This window comes from Silurus aristotelis (assembly GCF_946808225.1).
Source record: "Silurus aristotelis genome assembly, chromosome: 6".
In the NCBI taxonomy this organism is placed as follows: Eukaryota; Metazoa; Chordata; class Actinopteri; order Siluriformes; family Siluridae; genus Silurus; species Silurus aristotelis.
Genome location: NC_139579.1, coordinates 25,277,603 through 25,293,462, shown reverse-complemented (window position 1 = coordinate 25,293,462; position 15,860 = coordinate 25,277,603). Strand labels below are relative to the sequence as shown.

The 15,860-nt window shown below is 38.5% G+C and overlaps 1 protein-coding gene across 1 annotated transcript in view; it reads right to left on the bottom strand.

The window, feature by feature from the left end:
* Window positions 1-232: 232 nt before the first annotated feature.
* Window positions 233-15,860, bottom strand: part of trappc12 (trafficking protein particle complex subunit 12) — a 34,424-nt gene continuing 18,796 nt past the window's right edge. The window contains exons 5-12 of the mRNA XM_083543926.1: window positions 15,601-15,739; window positions 11,548-11,660; window positions 11,395-11,467; window positions 6,767-6,840; window positions 3,767-3,865; window positions 2,206-2,309; window positions 2,018-2,105; window positions 233-822 (exon numbers count right to left, since the gene is read on the bottom strand). Coding sequence (XP_083400052.1) covers window positions 580-822; window positions 2,018-2,105; window positions 2,206-2,309; window positions 3,767-3,865; window positions 6,767-6,840; window positions 11,395-11,467; window positions 11,548-11,660; window positions 15,601-15,739 — 933 coding nt within the window. The 3' untranslated portion in view covers window positions 233-579. The remainder of the gene's footprint in view (window positions 823-2,017; window positions 2,106-2,205; window positions 2,310-3,766; window positions 3,866-6,766; window positions 6,841-11,394; window positions 11,468-11,547; window positions 11,661-15,600; window positions 15,740-15,860) is intronic.

The following is a 15,860-nucleotide window of genomic DNA, read 5'->3' as shown; positions in this document are numbered from 1 at the left end:
AACACAGTAAAGCATTATTTTCATAAATGGAAACTTGTTTTGGTGAAAGTCAGTGAGTAGTTGAGCTTGATTGGTGAATATAGTGTGTGTGTGTGTGTGTGTGTGTGTGTGTGTATGTGTGTGTGTGTGTTGGGGGGTTTGGGGGGTGGCAACCATTAGTATGCAATTTGCCAAATCCATGTTACTGACAGTGTATTTTTATTTTTATAGAAGAACCAAGTCCAGACTGTAATTGGTGTAATGCTTTATCCTCATTCAGGTCGCATTTCAGTCGCCTTTGCGAAATATTTACATTAATGTTCTTTTACTATTGATTTGAAATTCTCCCTCTATTTACACCCCCTGTAACCTTATAGCTTAGGAACAATGCAAAGTGTTTCAAATGCATCACATACCTTGTTTGAACACACAGGTCATTTCAGATCAGCTCTGATTTGGTCAAACATAACATTTTAAAGCCTTCAAAAAAAAAAGATATAACTGACCAGTGGCATTTTTAGCTCAAGCTTGTTAAAGGAGCTCATGTCACATCGTGAAGTGGCGACACGGTGAGCTAATGCACTTCTGCTCATTTCTGGGTTACACCAGTTTGAGGCACTGTGTGTTGAAGCTGTCTCCTTCGCGCCTGGCCACGGCCTCCAGCAGCGCCTGCTTTTTTTGCGTGCTGCGTGATGATTCCAGTTCGTACATAGTAGTCAGGTTAAAGAGCACGCTCTCGTGTAGGTAGAACGCAGGGTCCTGCTGCACCAGGCTCTCTAGCTGACCCAGTGATTCCTTTAAGCGACCCAGATAAAGTAAGCACACTGCTGCGTTGTTGTTCGCCTGCAGGGAAAATTCAAATCTAGATTTGTTACAATATTTAAAAAAGAAATACATTTTTATTTTACTATATTTCCTTACATGTAAGACCTAAATTCCTAAACTGACAAATAACAAGAAATTTGCCTCTCTCTTCTCTGTAATCATCCATACTTTGTATGCTGAAGGTTGTCTACAAGCAGGAGCTCTTACTTAAATAGGCACTGGAAGGACCATTCTTAAAAAAGTTGCAAATTATAAAGCAAATATACATCAAAAAGTTTAAAGACTAGCTCTGTTTAATGGATGTACTTAATTTATCTACGTTTATACACGATCACATTCAAAACAGTCCATTTACACAGCAATACAGTGGTCTCAGCGTTCCTGCCACTTCAAGAATGTGTCCTGAAAGCACCTTCTGATTCGTGCTGGATCTCCCCAATGGTGTCAAAATTGCGACTTCATCTTCGGGAAGAGGGCGAAGTCCTGGTGAGTGGAGTGGGTGCAGAAGAGAGATCATGTTTCCGGCGAGAAACATGCATGTGAGGAGAGCTCGGTGACAGAGTGTGCACGTGATGAAAAAAACACCAGTTGCAAAGCTCGCGATGTACACAGGACAATGTCTTTTGGTACACTGACTTATGAAGGTTGGTGCTCCCTGTGACTGTGTGTGCAGCCTTTTGCTGCCATCTGTTGGTGTTATAAAACTAGTCTTGAAACTTTTTGATACCAGCTCATTTGAGTGGAAAAAAAAAAAAAACCCACAAACCAGCATTTACACTAAAACCTTATGCTTATGGAACAGCAGATCCAGAAGACACCCTTTGGAAATGATACATGAAATGCTAAAGATTGACTACATTCTACAACCAAGTTCCTCACCTCCACACACGTTTCACTGATTAAGGTAAGGTGTAACATTTGAACAAAAGCTTTAATTATTCCAGCTAAAAACTTTAAAACCAGACCTGCATACTTTAGTCTGGGCACTCAGACAAGCACAGACTAATACAAAAGCACAAGGACAATCTGTTTGAGTGCTCCTTCTCATTACTGTCACAGTGTGGGCCTGTTTCTGATGCGTTTGTGGCAGGTTAACAATAAAAACACAAATTTCTTTTCTTTTCTTTTCATTTTTTTTTTTTTTTTCGATGCCTTTCAGTCAATACCATTTAGCCGTCTGGCCTGTTAATAACAGTAAAGCTACAGTATTTACCACAGGATTGTTGGGATCGATTTTCAAGACGTCGGAGAAACACGTGTGGGCGTCTGCATAATTATTCTGGCTCAGGTGAACAAATGCCCTTCAAAAAAAGAAAAAAAAAAAGATATTTTTTTTTTTTTTTTTAGTACAAACATGACTAAATCTGAAAGACACAAAACTCTTCGGAAATGCTGCATCACCTGTTCATTAAAACCGCCATGTCATGAACTGGTCCTTTTCCTTTTTCCTGTGCGGCTTGCTCAACTTCCTGGAAATACTTCTCGGCGGTTTTAATGTCTCCAATCTTGCAATATAAATCAAAATCACAGTGAGTGCACAGCTATGAAAATGACATCAGACATGGTCAGAATGAAGGAATAAAATTCACAAAATATTTGTAATAAATAACGAGGGAACAACTTTCAAGACTGATTTGTTGTCTATTATTATTACCTAACATGAAAGGAATGAATTAATTTGTAGCATCTTGATATTGACAGTAAATGACAGGATGCGTCCTGGCGTGAAGTTGCATCGTTCAGGATGAATTGCAGAATGACAGCTCATTTTATGTGCTTGTAGTTGCACTTAATGCTGTGGAGCGACAAGCTTCCCCTCTATCTTTCTCTCAAAACCAATAAAGCAAAAAGGAAGCTAGTCATATTCCTAAAAAACCTAGTATTTACAAAGTACTTGCACTGGAGACTCCTTCCATAAAGGTCTCCTTATTTGAAACATGACCCTTTTGAAGATTATAGGTTTTCTCTGTTAAGTTGTAGATTATATGCAGCATTTTCCAATTGTACAATTTGCCAAACTGAGCTGTTTCTATAGACTGCAATTATGCTGTTAGAATTAGTGCATTAATATCAGTGGTGAACTGTAATGAAGTAAATGTAATTTTTTACTGTACTGTGCGTTTTCGTGTATCTGTACTTTACCAAAGGATTTTCCATTTGGGGAGACTTTTTACTCATCTACGTTTTGTGAAATCAGTCGTTCCTTTTTATTAATGAGTGGATAAAAACTTGGTCAAATACGCAGCGAGCCACCAATCAGAGTAGAGCACACGTTCTGTTTTGAACTAGTTTTGATTGCCGCTTGGCGATATCTACTTAGCATTAACATACAGTTCAGTGTCAGTTCAACAGCAAGCAGAACATTTTGAAAGGAAAAAATTATAGAAGAAACTCCTGACTCGAACTCTAAGAAACACCCGTGGCCTCATTTATGATATTTTATTTATGATGGCACATGATAATTGTAATAAACATCAATGATTTATTATTTTTTTTATTCAATATCCTTCTATAAATAAATTGGTCTCCTAAGAGTCACATTCTTTTCACATTTGATTTGAGTTGATAAGGAAAATCCATGTGTTCACACTTGATAATAGGAACATTATAGCCTTAATACATCATAGTATACATCATTGGATACTTAAGTACATGTGAAAGCAAATTTTTTTGTACTTTTACATAAGTGAAATTTTAAAGGGAGAACTTTTACTGGAGTAATATTTTACCAAGTGTATCTCTACTTTACCACAACTACATTGTGTCCTTCGTCCACAACTGATTAATATACACCTGGGATTTGCTGTTCAGTCGTTACAGAAAATCAAAGAAAACCTTCTGACTAATAAAATGCGATTATTTAAGTGTGCAATCTAGTGATGGTGCAGGTGTCTTAATATCGTATGGCTATCGTAACTTTCTGTAGCTGAAACGACCAAGAAAGCCAGATGCCTCCTCTTACCTGTAGGAAGATGCGTCCAATTCCACTCAACAGTTGCACTGTCTGCTGCGGCTCATACTGGATGATCGAGTGATATGTCTCAACAGCCAGCACGTAGTCCTGCATGCGTGTGATGGGACACACACACACACACACACACACACACACACACACACACACACACACACACACACACACACACACACAAGGTGGAAGGAAACAAAAACACACATGTATGCAAAGAAAAACAGAATTGTAAATATCATCTTTAACCAGCAGATGGCACTGTAGCACTGCATTTCCTTATTCCCTCCGCTTATGATAGAGGGAATAATTTAAGCGTCATACACAGATCTGATTTCAACACTGACGTTTTGAATGTTTCTCCAGCTGAACGCTAGATCGTGTTTTCCAAATCGTTCTGAGCTAACAGTCCAGAAAACGGTGATCACTTTTCAGATAGGACAAATGATGCATTGGGTGAGTAAAGGCCCTTGTGACCCAATATATTCTACTGAAAGCTCATGTCTAGACGAAGTGAACGTGGACAGCGGTCAACCGAGTCAAGCAAACAAACAAAATGCATCTCCCTTTTATTAAATTGGAGATGTGGGGTGGTAAGGTACAGGTGCAAGCCTTGATTTGATCAGAACTCTGCCTGAACCTCGGCACTTAAAAAAGGCACCTTTTTGTTAAATCTGACAGAGCCAAGCATATTCTGAGACAGATTCCATAAAGACATGCAAGGAAGCAAAAACAAACCTAAAAGGTCTCAAGCTGCACTTGGGGGGGAAAAAAGCCTTAGTAGACGAATCTGGGTTGCTTGTGTGTATTATCCAGTACCAATTATCACACCCATATGCATTTCTAATTACAAATTATATGTATTTATAATACTTAAGTGTCTTTGCCAGTCGGTTAATCAGCACCGATGGTAACTGGAAGAACTATTGGCAAAAATTCATACCGACAGTTTTTCCGGGTTGCGTTATACACTACAAGAGCAGCCTCCCGTAGTGACGCCATGCATACTTTTTGTTTCAGCTTGAATGCGTATTATTTTTCTCATTTATTAATATATTTATCCTTATGTCATTTATCACATTTTCTTGAATCAATATATTTGTATATAGCTTTTTTAAATTTTTATTTTTATTTTTTTGGTATAAATTTCAGTACTATTTTACGTGGAGTGTGAGGTATTTTTTTAATCCAGTATCAATTTTAAAAACTATTGATTAATTGGTTATTGGCAAGTACGATCTGACCTTGCTATCTGTATCAGTAAAATCCAATGACTTATCAATAGAAAATTCAGATCATACATATATTAAACCTAATTAACCTACTTAATATTTATAATAATAATTAGTGTTTTTGATAGCTGTCATTACTGACAGTAGCACAGAAATTATTAACTTTTATTAGTGTTAATCAATTGATGCACTGCAGAACATTTTATTTATATTGGTTGCTGCCATGTGCTGTTACAAGAAACCACTCATCTTAAAGATAATGTAGCTTTAAAACTATATCTGTGAATTGCACATTGCCTATTGAGAACGGAGATTCATGCATAAGTGAAGTGCTCTAATGCACACAATTTCACTGTATGCTCATTTCCAATATGTTAATGCCCAGGCTTATGGATAACTGCTTTATAAACTCCAGTGTGACCTGTATTAGCTGCTGTATTAGCTTCTAGTGTGCAGAATACAGTTTGATTGCCACCGTTCATTGTAAAACACTCCCTGATCGCTGTCTTTTCAGACTGTTTTGTCTGACGATGTTCACTAGGTGTACATGGTACTGCACATCGATATCTGACAAGGAAATGAGCAAAAGGTTTTTTACCATGACACAGTTCGGGTTGCAAAGGGGTGGAAAAATGTTTTCAGAATCTTTCTATGGGAACTTCATCTGGAGAATTTTGGAAACAGTTGGGAAAAAGGAATTTATGGACATTTTTGGGATTTAATTATAAATTTCAAATAAATTGTATCATATACAAACAAATACATACATAAATACGAATTTCTCAGTCCCACTTTATCGCGATTTTCAATTTGGCACATAACTATTTTGTTTTCGCGAATGATCCCGATTTCAGTTCATCATAAGATCATCACAAGAAAACGTGGGTTTCTGCTTATTTATTGCTTGTAGTGTCCTCTGACATAAAAAAGAAAAAGGGCGGAGTTCAAGACATACTTCGTCAGATTTAGCCAATGAAAAAAAAAGAATGCAGTGACGTGTATCTTTAACTCAGCCCCTTTTTTTTTACATCATAAGACACTTCAACCAATAAACAAGCAGGGAAACTATGCATAGGCTACTCTACAGTACTATAGAAAACTCATCGCTATATTCTTGCAAATGTTTTCTGTGTGTGTTTAAAGAGTGTTTCAGCATGATTTATGGCTTAAACAATATAAAAAAATAAAAAATAAGTAACTATTGTGATAGACGGGGAGCTGTATAAATATTTTGTTTGCAATCTAATACCGATTAAAAAAATGACATTTTTGACTTTGATTGAATGGTTAGTATAACTTTGTTGCATAACAGCTTACACACAGCACAAGGAAGTTTTAAACATAAATGCATGTAATATTTAAGTCATTGTGAATACTCACCAAGCTGGACATTATTTTGTGTGCAGGATTCAAGAAATGATCCGTGTTATGTTAAGAAGCAATGCACAGTGCATGTAGGGGGAGTGGCCTTAATAGCCCTGCAGGAAGTTTGCATATGATTGCGGAATGTGAAGAGTAGAAATTCCTCTGAAATTGCATTCAATCGGGTTGTTTCATCCCAGATTATCCTGCAAGATTTTCTTTCAACTACTTTTCAATTGAAAATTCCTGGATTTTGCAACCCTAGACACATGCATGCCATCATCCACCCACATCCTCTCCTGCTGTGTTACACTGCAGTTGTGCACATTGCTAAATGGCGCACATACAAGCGACACTACGGTAAGTGCATCTCTGCAGCAGCTCTCTCCTGCCGCCCACATACCTTCATCATTAGCAGACAGTTTGCCATTGAGTACATCACCCGGCACAGACGTGACCTCCACAGCTGAATAGAGGCTGGGAAAAGAGAGAGATGAAAACAAAGACAGAAAGAAAGAAAAAAAAGAGAGTGAGAGATTGGAATACAGGCTAACCAATTGCACGCCAATCCCTCCTTCTCCCCCCAGCATCACACCCTTTCCCCTGTCCAAACCATCAATTATTCTTCAGCGAGAGAGAATTATGGCGAAGGAGGGAAAGACACTGTGACAATCACATTCATTCCTCCCTCCGGCTGACTGTAGGCACCATGAGGGAGCATGGCTGTCCTCTTATAATTTGTGTGTGTGTGTGTTTGTGTGTGTATGTGTTGCAGGTTTCTGCTTGTGTTCATCAGCTGCAGCTCCACAGCATCTGGTGACTTCAAAAGACTACAGTGAGACACAGAGAAACGAGGCTACCATCTTGCACTGCTATCGGTGCAGCTGAAATGAGAAAAGCAGCACAAGATGAAAGGGAGAGAGATTGTGCTGCTAATGAGTTGTTTAGAATTATAGGCTATGCTTTTCCAGTCTGGACAATTTCTCTCCAATCGTTTGTTAAAAAAAATTAAATAAATATAGTGATTGAGACAAAAATTCTTGACAAAAATCTATTACAAATCATAGTTCAAATACTGAAATCATTACATTCTGCGTCCCTAATGGACATTTTAAGAACACTTGCTCCATTCCTACTGAATAGCAAAAAATTTAGTCTCTCTCCCGTCTCTCTCTCTCACACTCTCACACACACACACACACACTCTCTCACACACACACACACACACACACACACACACACACACACACACACACACACACACACACACACACACACACACACACACACACACAAACAGTGTGTGTAAGATGTAATCTCAGCATCTGTGTGTATACCTGCCAGTGTTGCAAACAAGAAAATCCTAGCAGGCAAAGATTTTACTACAAATAACATTGTGTATGTCTATGGACAACATGGACAGGATTCATTCATTCATTCATTCCTTCATTCCTTCATTCATTCCTTCCTTCCTTCATTCCTTCATTCATTCATTCATTCTTTCATTTCTTCCTTCCTTCCTTTCTTCCTTCCTTCCTTCCTTCCTTCCTTCCTTCCTTCCTTCCTTCCTTCCTTCCTTCCTTCTTTCATTCCTTCCTTCCTTCCTTCCTTCCTTCCTTCCTTCCTTCCTTCCTTCCTTCCTTCCTTCCTTCCTTCATTCCTTTCTTCATTCTTTCATTCCTTCCTTCCTTCCTTCCTTCGAAGATCGGGTCCATTGTAATAAACATTACCAGAGAAATAAAATGTGCATTCTTCATCCTTTTGCCTTTCGATACACAGATTGGAAGTTAAACAAACAAACAAAAAAAATTGGACTTATATATAATGTGCATTACAAATAGTTAAATAATAAAATATAAATGTTCAGACATGGTAAATTGACCCTTTTACATTAATACCGCTGTACTCGGTAATTAGTTCCGGAACTACCAAACTTTTTTTATTAATGCAGTACTTTAATGTACAGTATCTCACAAAAGAGAGTACACCCCTGACATTTCAGCAACCATTTTTGTATATCTTCTAAAGGGACAACAACCTGTGCAGCTCTGGTGATCTCCATGCCCAGGAGGATTAAGGCAGCGCTGAAAAAAAATGGTGCTCACACAAAATATTGACACTTTTACACACAGTTTTGACACTTAGGGTGTACTCACATTTGTTGCCAGCTGTTTAGACAATAATAGCTGTATCTGTAAATAAAAAATAAAAGCTGCACATTGTCTACTCTAAAATATATCCAAGTTAAATCCTTTGAGAAGATATACTAAAAGGTTTGCTGAAATGTGAAGGGTGTACTCACTTTTGTCAGATATTGTACAAGGAATATAGAGAATGTAAAAAGGCATTTTTAACCACTTTAAGACCCATGGTATTAGGCTTAAAATGCCCACAAAGCACAGTGAAACACTTTGGAGGGACTATGGCACTGTTCATGAGCCAACATCGCGAGAGTCCGGGTCGACATCTGACAATGCGACGAATGCTGGAACATGTTCCGTTTGTCATAAAGTGATGAGCACCAAATTCAAGGAGTTCCGCAGCTGACTGAGTATTACTGTGCTTATAAAGATTAAATATAGGTTCGGGCTCGAAGCAACTTTATTAAATGATCTTTCTTCAAACAACACCTTTTTGAATCTTCTTGTTTACCAGAGCTTTGGCAAAGGAAATTAGCTTCTCTTACACTAGGAGTTCAAACTTCAATCTTTATCCTTAGACACTGAACATAGGGCAGGTGGTCATGTGTTGAGAGGCGAGCATTAGTGCTGAGCTGCCATGCTATATAAGCTAAGGAATAAGGTCAAGGGCAGCAGATGGGGAGAAATGGCATGAAGCAACTGGGCTGTCAGTACTCGGCAGCTCCTCTAGAGACGTGTGTATGTCTGATGTAAAGGCTAATACACTCTTCAGCAGGAACACAGGTGATGGGAGCGATAAGTGAGCAGGGAAGGACAAGTGGGCCGTCCGTGTGGGAGCTGGCATCAAACACTGCAGTCCCCTCCATACAATCTGTGCATACACACAATTTGTCTCCATTTGCCACAACCGGCATCGAAACACTTGGCGTGAGAGTTAATATGTAAGATTTAGCGAAGTATCAACTTTGTGCTCTGATACTGAAACAAACCACGAACAAATATGACAGACTGATGCTCCATGCTGTAATCCTCGCTGTAAAAACAGAGAGGGGCAAAGAAAAGATTAAGTTTTTCTTTTTCTCACAATTCCGAGAATATCAGGCAGTGTAACCCCCTCTACAAAGCTTTATATATTGAAAATGAAATGTTCTACAATCAGTAGAATTGCATATTATCAAACTAAGCCTCTGATCCCTGGAGAGAACTCTGTCTAACAATCTGCTCTGGAGGAGACAACGTGGTTACCGGTGGATGCACCAGAAATGTTGGATGTTTACAAAAAATAAAGTCAGAATTGCAAGAAATGAAGTCGGAATTGCGAGGAATGAAGTCGGAATTGCGAGGAATGAAGTCGGAATCGCGAGGAATGAAGTCGGAATCGCGAGGAATGAAGTCGGAATTGCGAGGAATGGCGTCGGAATCGCGAGGAATGGCGTCTGAGTTGCGAGAAATGGCGTCTGAGTTGCGAGAAATGGCGTCTGAGTTGCGAGAAATGAAGTCGGAATTGCGAGGAATGGCATCGTAATTGCGAGGAATGGCGTCAGAATTGCGAGGAATGGCATCAGAATTACGAGGAATTAAGTCAGAATTACGAGAAAAAAGTCAAAATTGCGAGGAAAAGAAAGTCAGGATTAGGCAAAAAATTTTAAGGTGGCAGAAACTGGCTTATATAGGATTTAGGCCAAAGAAAAATACCACAAGCTTCCATAGTTTGAGATTATTTAAAATTAAAACACAAAGAAAACACCATACAGTGCGTTTACTTTTATTATTATTATTTTTTTGTAATCTGAAATATATTTTCATTTAAGATTTTTTATTTATATCTTTGTATTTTTATGTAATATGGCAAATAAATGCACTAAATGGGTGTGTATGAAATTTCAGCAATAAAATGCGAATTTTTCTTAAAAGGAAACAAATTACTTGTTCATTTTAAGAGACCCGTCTTATTTTCCCTTGTATATTTAGTGTTGCTTTTCAATAAAGAAAAGGTACTTCTTATCAGATTACTCGAATAATCGTTAAAATAACCAGTAGAATACTCGATTACTAAAATAATCCGTTTCCTACAGATTCTCCACACATGCTGGTAAGGTAGACTGGCTTCACTGATTTGCCCCAGTAAGTACCTCCAGGGTGTATTCCAACCTCACACCTACTGTTTTCAATATAGGCTCGGGAACTACTATACCCTGATCTGGATAAATCACTTACTGAAGATAAATATATTAGAAATTTTAGGATATGTATCCAAAAAAAAAAAAAAAAAAAAAAAACTTTCAATGATGCTTAGAGCTATTTGTATGTTAAAAAGCCCATAGTGATACATATGCAAAAAAAGGAACATAAAATTTACATTAATCTTTAGGGAAAAAGAAAAATCATGGCATAAAAAAAGTAAAATGCTTATTTTACAATATTTTCTAATTCATTTAAACTATTTGCATTACAAATTATATTACTGACAACATTTTGGGTGCAAAATGACAATATTTGAAATAGCTACATGATTTCAGAGTTTTTTTTATTTTTTTTTATTATCCTTTTTTTCTTTGACGACACTGTGCACTCGAGGTTTGTCCGACAAGTTTGTCCAAAACCCTTTCTAAACGTTCACCTTTTTGGTGTGAAATATTTGAAATATGTTCTTATTGTCGAGTTGAAATGAGGGAAAAAAAAACCTCCCCAGATTTACAATGTCTCTCAATCATTTAAACTCTACTATAATGTAATCCAGTTTCTGTTTTTTAGGTGAATAATTAATAAAGAATTCTTAGGAAATCACTTTTAAAACAGAATGTTCAAACTGGCCCATAAATAACGCAATATCTAATCTAAACTACGTAATGTGTAAAAGTTAATCGGGTGTTAAACTGAGCATGTCTACCTTGTCTGTTTTCCTGTGTTAGAGTCATCATGCTCCCGTCCTCAGCCATTCCTTCCTCCAGGTTAGCCAGGATCTGTTCACAGAGCACCAGAGTTTCAGGGCAGGATAATTACAGCACAGACATTGTGATCGAAAAGTTTTAGACTCTCTCACTTTCTGACAGATGCTTTTCATGCTGTGCAGGCGGTCCAGAGACTCCTGGGGCTTGTTTAAGTACTGAGGCAGTTCAGCATGCAGCACACGCATTGAGAACGGCACCATCGAACCTGAACAACAATAAACAAAGCACAGTCAAGTAGAGAACAAACACAACGACTATGCTCATTCTTTTTAATGGACACTGGATAATGCTTCAAATCATATGCTTTTACTCTTATATAATCATAACATACAAAATAAATCTAGTCATTTCAAATCTTATTCTTTCGGCTGCTCCCATTAGGGGTCACCACAGCAGATCATCAGTCTCCATAACCCCCTGTCCTCTACATCTGCCTCTTTCACACCAACTACCTGCATACCTTCCCTCACCACATCCACGAACCTCCTTCTTGGTCTTCCTCTTTTCCTCCTTCTTGGTGGCTTCATCCTCAGCATTCTCCTACCGATATACCCCATGTCCCCTCTGTACATGTCCAAACCATCTTAATCTCGCCTCCCTCACCTTGTCTCCAAAAGTCCTACATGCGCTGTCCCTCTAAAAAACTCATTTCTAATCCTGTCCATCCTCGTCACTCCCAATGAAAACCTAACCATCTTCAGCTTTGCTACCTCCAGCTCCACCTATTGTCTTTTACTCAAGTCTCTAAACCATACAACATCGCAGGTTTTACCATAGTTATGTAAACTTTCCCTTTCACTCTTGCAGACACTCTTCTATCACAAATCACTCCTGTAACTCTTCTCCACCCACTCCACCCTGCATGCACTCTTTTCTTCACTTCTCTAACACACTCTCCATTACTTTGCACTGTTGACCCCAGGTACCTGAACTCCTCCACCTTCTCCACCTCTTCTTCCTGCAACCGCACCACTCCACTGCCCTCTCTCTCATTCACACACATGTACTCTGTCTTACTCCTACTGACTTTCATTCCCCTTCTCTCCAGCGCATCTCCACCTCTCCAGGCTCTTCTTAACCTGCTTCCTACTCTCACCAAATCACAATATCACCCGCAAACATCATAGTCCAGGGAGACACATGTCTGTGGTGCTCTTCCTCGGCATGAAACCACACTGTTGGTGCTCACAAATGGTCACCTCTTCTCTTAGCCTGGCTTCCACTACTCTTTCCCATAACTTCATGGTGTGACTGATCAACTTAATTCCCCTGTAGTTACTGCAGGTCTGCACATCTCCCTTATTCCCTTACGGTACCAGCACACTCCTTCTACATTCTTCAGGCATCCGCTCACCTTCCAGAATCTTGTTAAACAATCTGGTTAAAAACTCCACTGCCATCTCTACTTAACATCTCCTTGCTTCTAGCGGTATGTCATCTGGTCCTACCGACTTTCCACTCTTCATCCTCTTAATCGCTGCTCTCACATCCTCCTTACTAATCCTATCCACTTCCTGCTTTTTCACCATCTCCACACCAATCCAACCCCCCCCCCCCGTCTCTCATTTTCCTCATTCATCAGCTGCTCAAAATACTCCCTCCATCTTCTCAACACTCTCTTCACTAGTCAACACATTTCCATCTTTTATTGCTCCAACTTGCAGCACATCCTTCCCAGCTCGGTCCCTCTGTCTAGCCAATCGGTATAAATCCTTTTCTTCTTCCTTAGTGTACTCTTACTGAACTTACTGTACTCTTCCTTCAGGATCACCCCTACACCATTTCTCTTTCCATCCACACCATGATAGAACAGTTTGAAGCCCCCTCCAATGTTCCTTACTCCCTTTCCACTTGGTCTTCTGACCACATGAACACACATGTCTACCTTTCTACTCTCCATCATAGCTATCTATCTCCCTTTTCCAGTCATAGTTCCCACATTTAAAGTACCAACCCGAACCTCCACTCTCCTACACTTCTCCTTTTCCTGCTGTCTCTGTAGACGTCTTCCTCCTCTCCTTCTCCTTCTTCAGCCAACAAGGACCGGCACTAAGAGTGCACTGGCTGGGTTCTATAGTCTTTTCAAATAAATGTCAAAATGATATATTAACTTTTATTAAGCAAGTACACTGATCAGTCATGTTAGTCCCCTCTTTTGCCCCCAAAACAACCTCCACTGAGGCATGGACTCCACAAGACCTCAGAAGATGTGCTGAGGTATCTGGCACCAAATAGAGCAGATTCTTTATTTAAAAGCCAAAAGTGGTCTAAGGACAGCTGGTGAACCAGCAAACAAGGTCATAGGTCATTTGAAGCACAACTTATCTAAACATTGCTGCAGACCAGGAACACCTCTTCATGATGATGGTATTCTCTAATGACACTGGACAATGCATCCTACCATAATGCAAATGATTCTCATGGGGGAAGAAACGTGTGGAAAAAAAACAGAACATGTTTGTTGCTCTTGTCTTTGTAACTTTGCAAACATGACTGAAAAAAGCTACAGGAATCCGTTAGTTATGATTACGGCAGGTGTAACACTGCTTGCTTTTTTGCTTGCTTCCCGGCTTTCCCTATTTGGATGCTAAATATACACTATTGCTACCTACTGGTATGGGAGAGTTATGTTCCCTCACGCTAGCGCGGAACGTAGACACGAGGTTTGGTGATGATATATATATATATATATATATATATATATATATATATATATATATATATATATATATATATATATATATAAATATACGATGTTAATATATTTGTTTTTATACGAGACAATATAAAAATATACAATATGGGATACGTACAATACATTTACAACTGTAGAAAATTGTTATATGTATATACTATTTGGCAGGTGGTTTTAATGTTATTTCTGTTCTGTGTATATAGTGAAATAATTTATATTACCATTTACTGTCATAGAACACACATGAAATCACGAAACACTTTAGATCTGGTATTGTGGTATAACAATAATTATTTTCTATTAAAAAAAATAAAAAAAAGATAAAGATTTTATTTTGTCTAGGATATCATGTGGAATCAACACACAACTTACTTTCTTTGTCTTTAATTGCCTCGTTACTGCTTTTTTAATTACACCCGTCTAATTGACGTTCTCAGTATTAGTTGCCAAGTCTATACAATCTCTAACATGTGAACATTCTGACTAATGAACTTGAAGGCTCATTTTCTAAAATGGAAATGGAATAATATTAAACATAAAACGATATATAGTACAACGTGTACTTATGTGACTAATTATACACAATTGACTCTAAATAAGCACATTAACATTTTACCTTCGTATGCAATCGACTAAACTTTAAACATACAAAAGCGCCAAAAGAATGATATCTGAGGCTTAATCTAACCCAATCAAACTGACAAAGCCAAAAATCTGTGATTGTTAATAAGATACGGATAATTAATCCTTGATTACTTTCACCTCTTGCTTTTTCCAATTTTCTTCTTTCTCTATCTCTCTGTCCAGTTTGTGTGGCTGAATTTGATCAGGCAGCTCTTTGACAAGATTAATGGCTCCACTGACTGCCTGCCTCTTCAGATGCGTCAGCGACACAGAGCCCAGCGCAACAGTGGACAAGGTTTAGCCCTACGTGCCTCTACACGATAATTGTTTCTATAAAACTAAAAGACATCAGTAACATGAGAATAAGTATTATCTTCCTATGATTGGACTCGTTTTATTTAAAAGAAAAGCCACACATAAAGCAGTCTTTTTCTTTGCTCTGGATTTCTATTGCTCTAATCAGTGAAGTGTAACCTTGAAAGCAGAAAAATACAAACACTAATGCTCAGAGAGACTAAATGGCCTGTGGCTATGACAAAACCCAATTCAGTTCCTGTATTATGCATGTCTTACATGCATACCTTCAAACACATTATAATTCCATTAATGTCTCTTTCACGCTTTGCCTCAGCCAGTTAAAAAGGCTTTCAAAGCCTCCTCTGCACTCTGGTGTGAGCAAACTGCTCAAGCCATTCTTTTAATAAATGGGCACTCTTTATCTAGGAGCTCCTTTTTAACACTGTCTCAATCCTCCTTTTGCTACAAATGAATGAGCTTTTTCATTGTACAAGTTCAAAAAGATGCATTTAGTCAGTAAAGATGCTACCTCGTCTTCCAGGGTAGGCTGTGGGATAGTACTCGTAGTACAGGTCCGGCTGATCCAAGTGACCGAACGGCTCGAACTCCAGCTCTGCGTTTTGGAAGAGGTTGAGCTTAACCAACAGAGCCAGACGTACAAACCATAACTGCAAAAAAACACAGGGGATTCGTTAAAAACAAGTAAAACAATTAATAAAGGATGATTCTCGAAGTTCTAGCACCTTTCTGAACTTCCCATAAAACAATCTGCACTTCTAATAGTCCTGC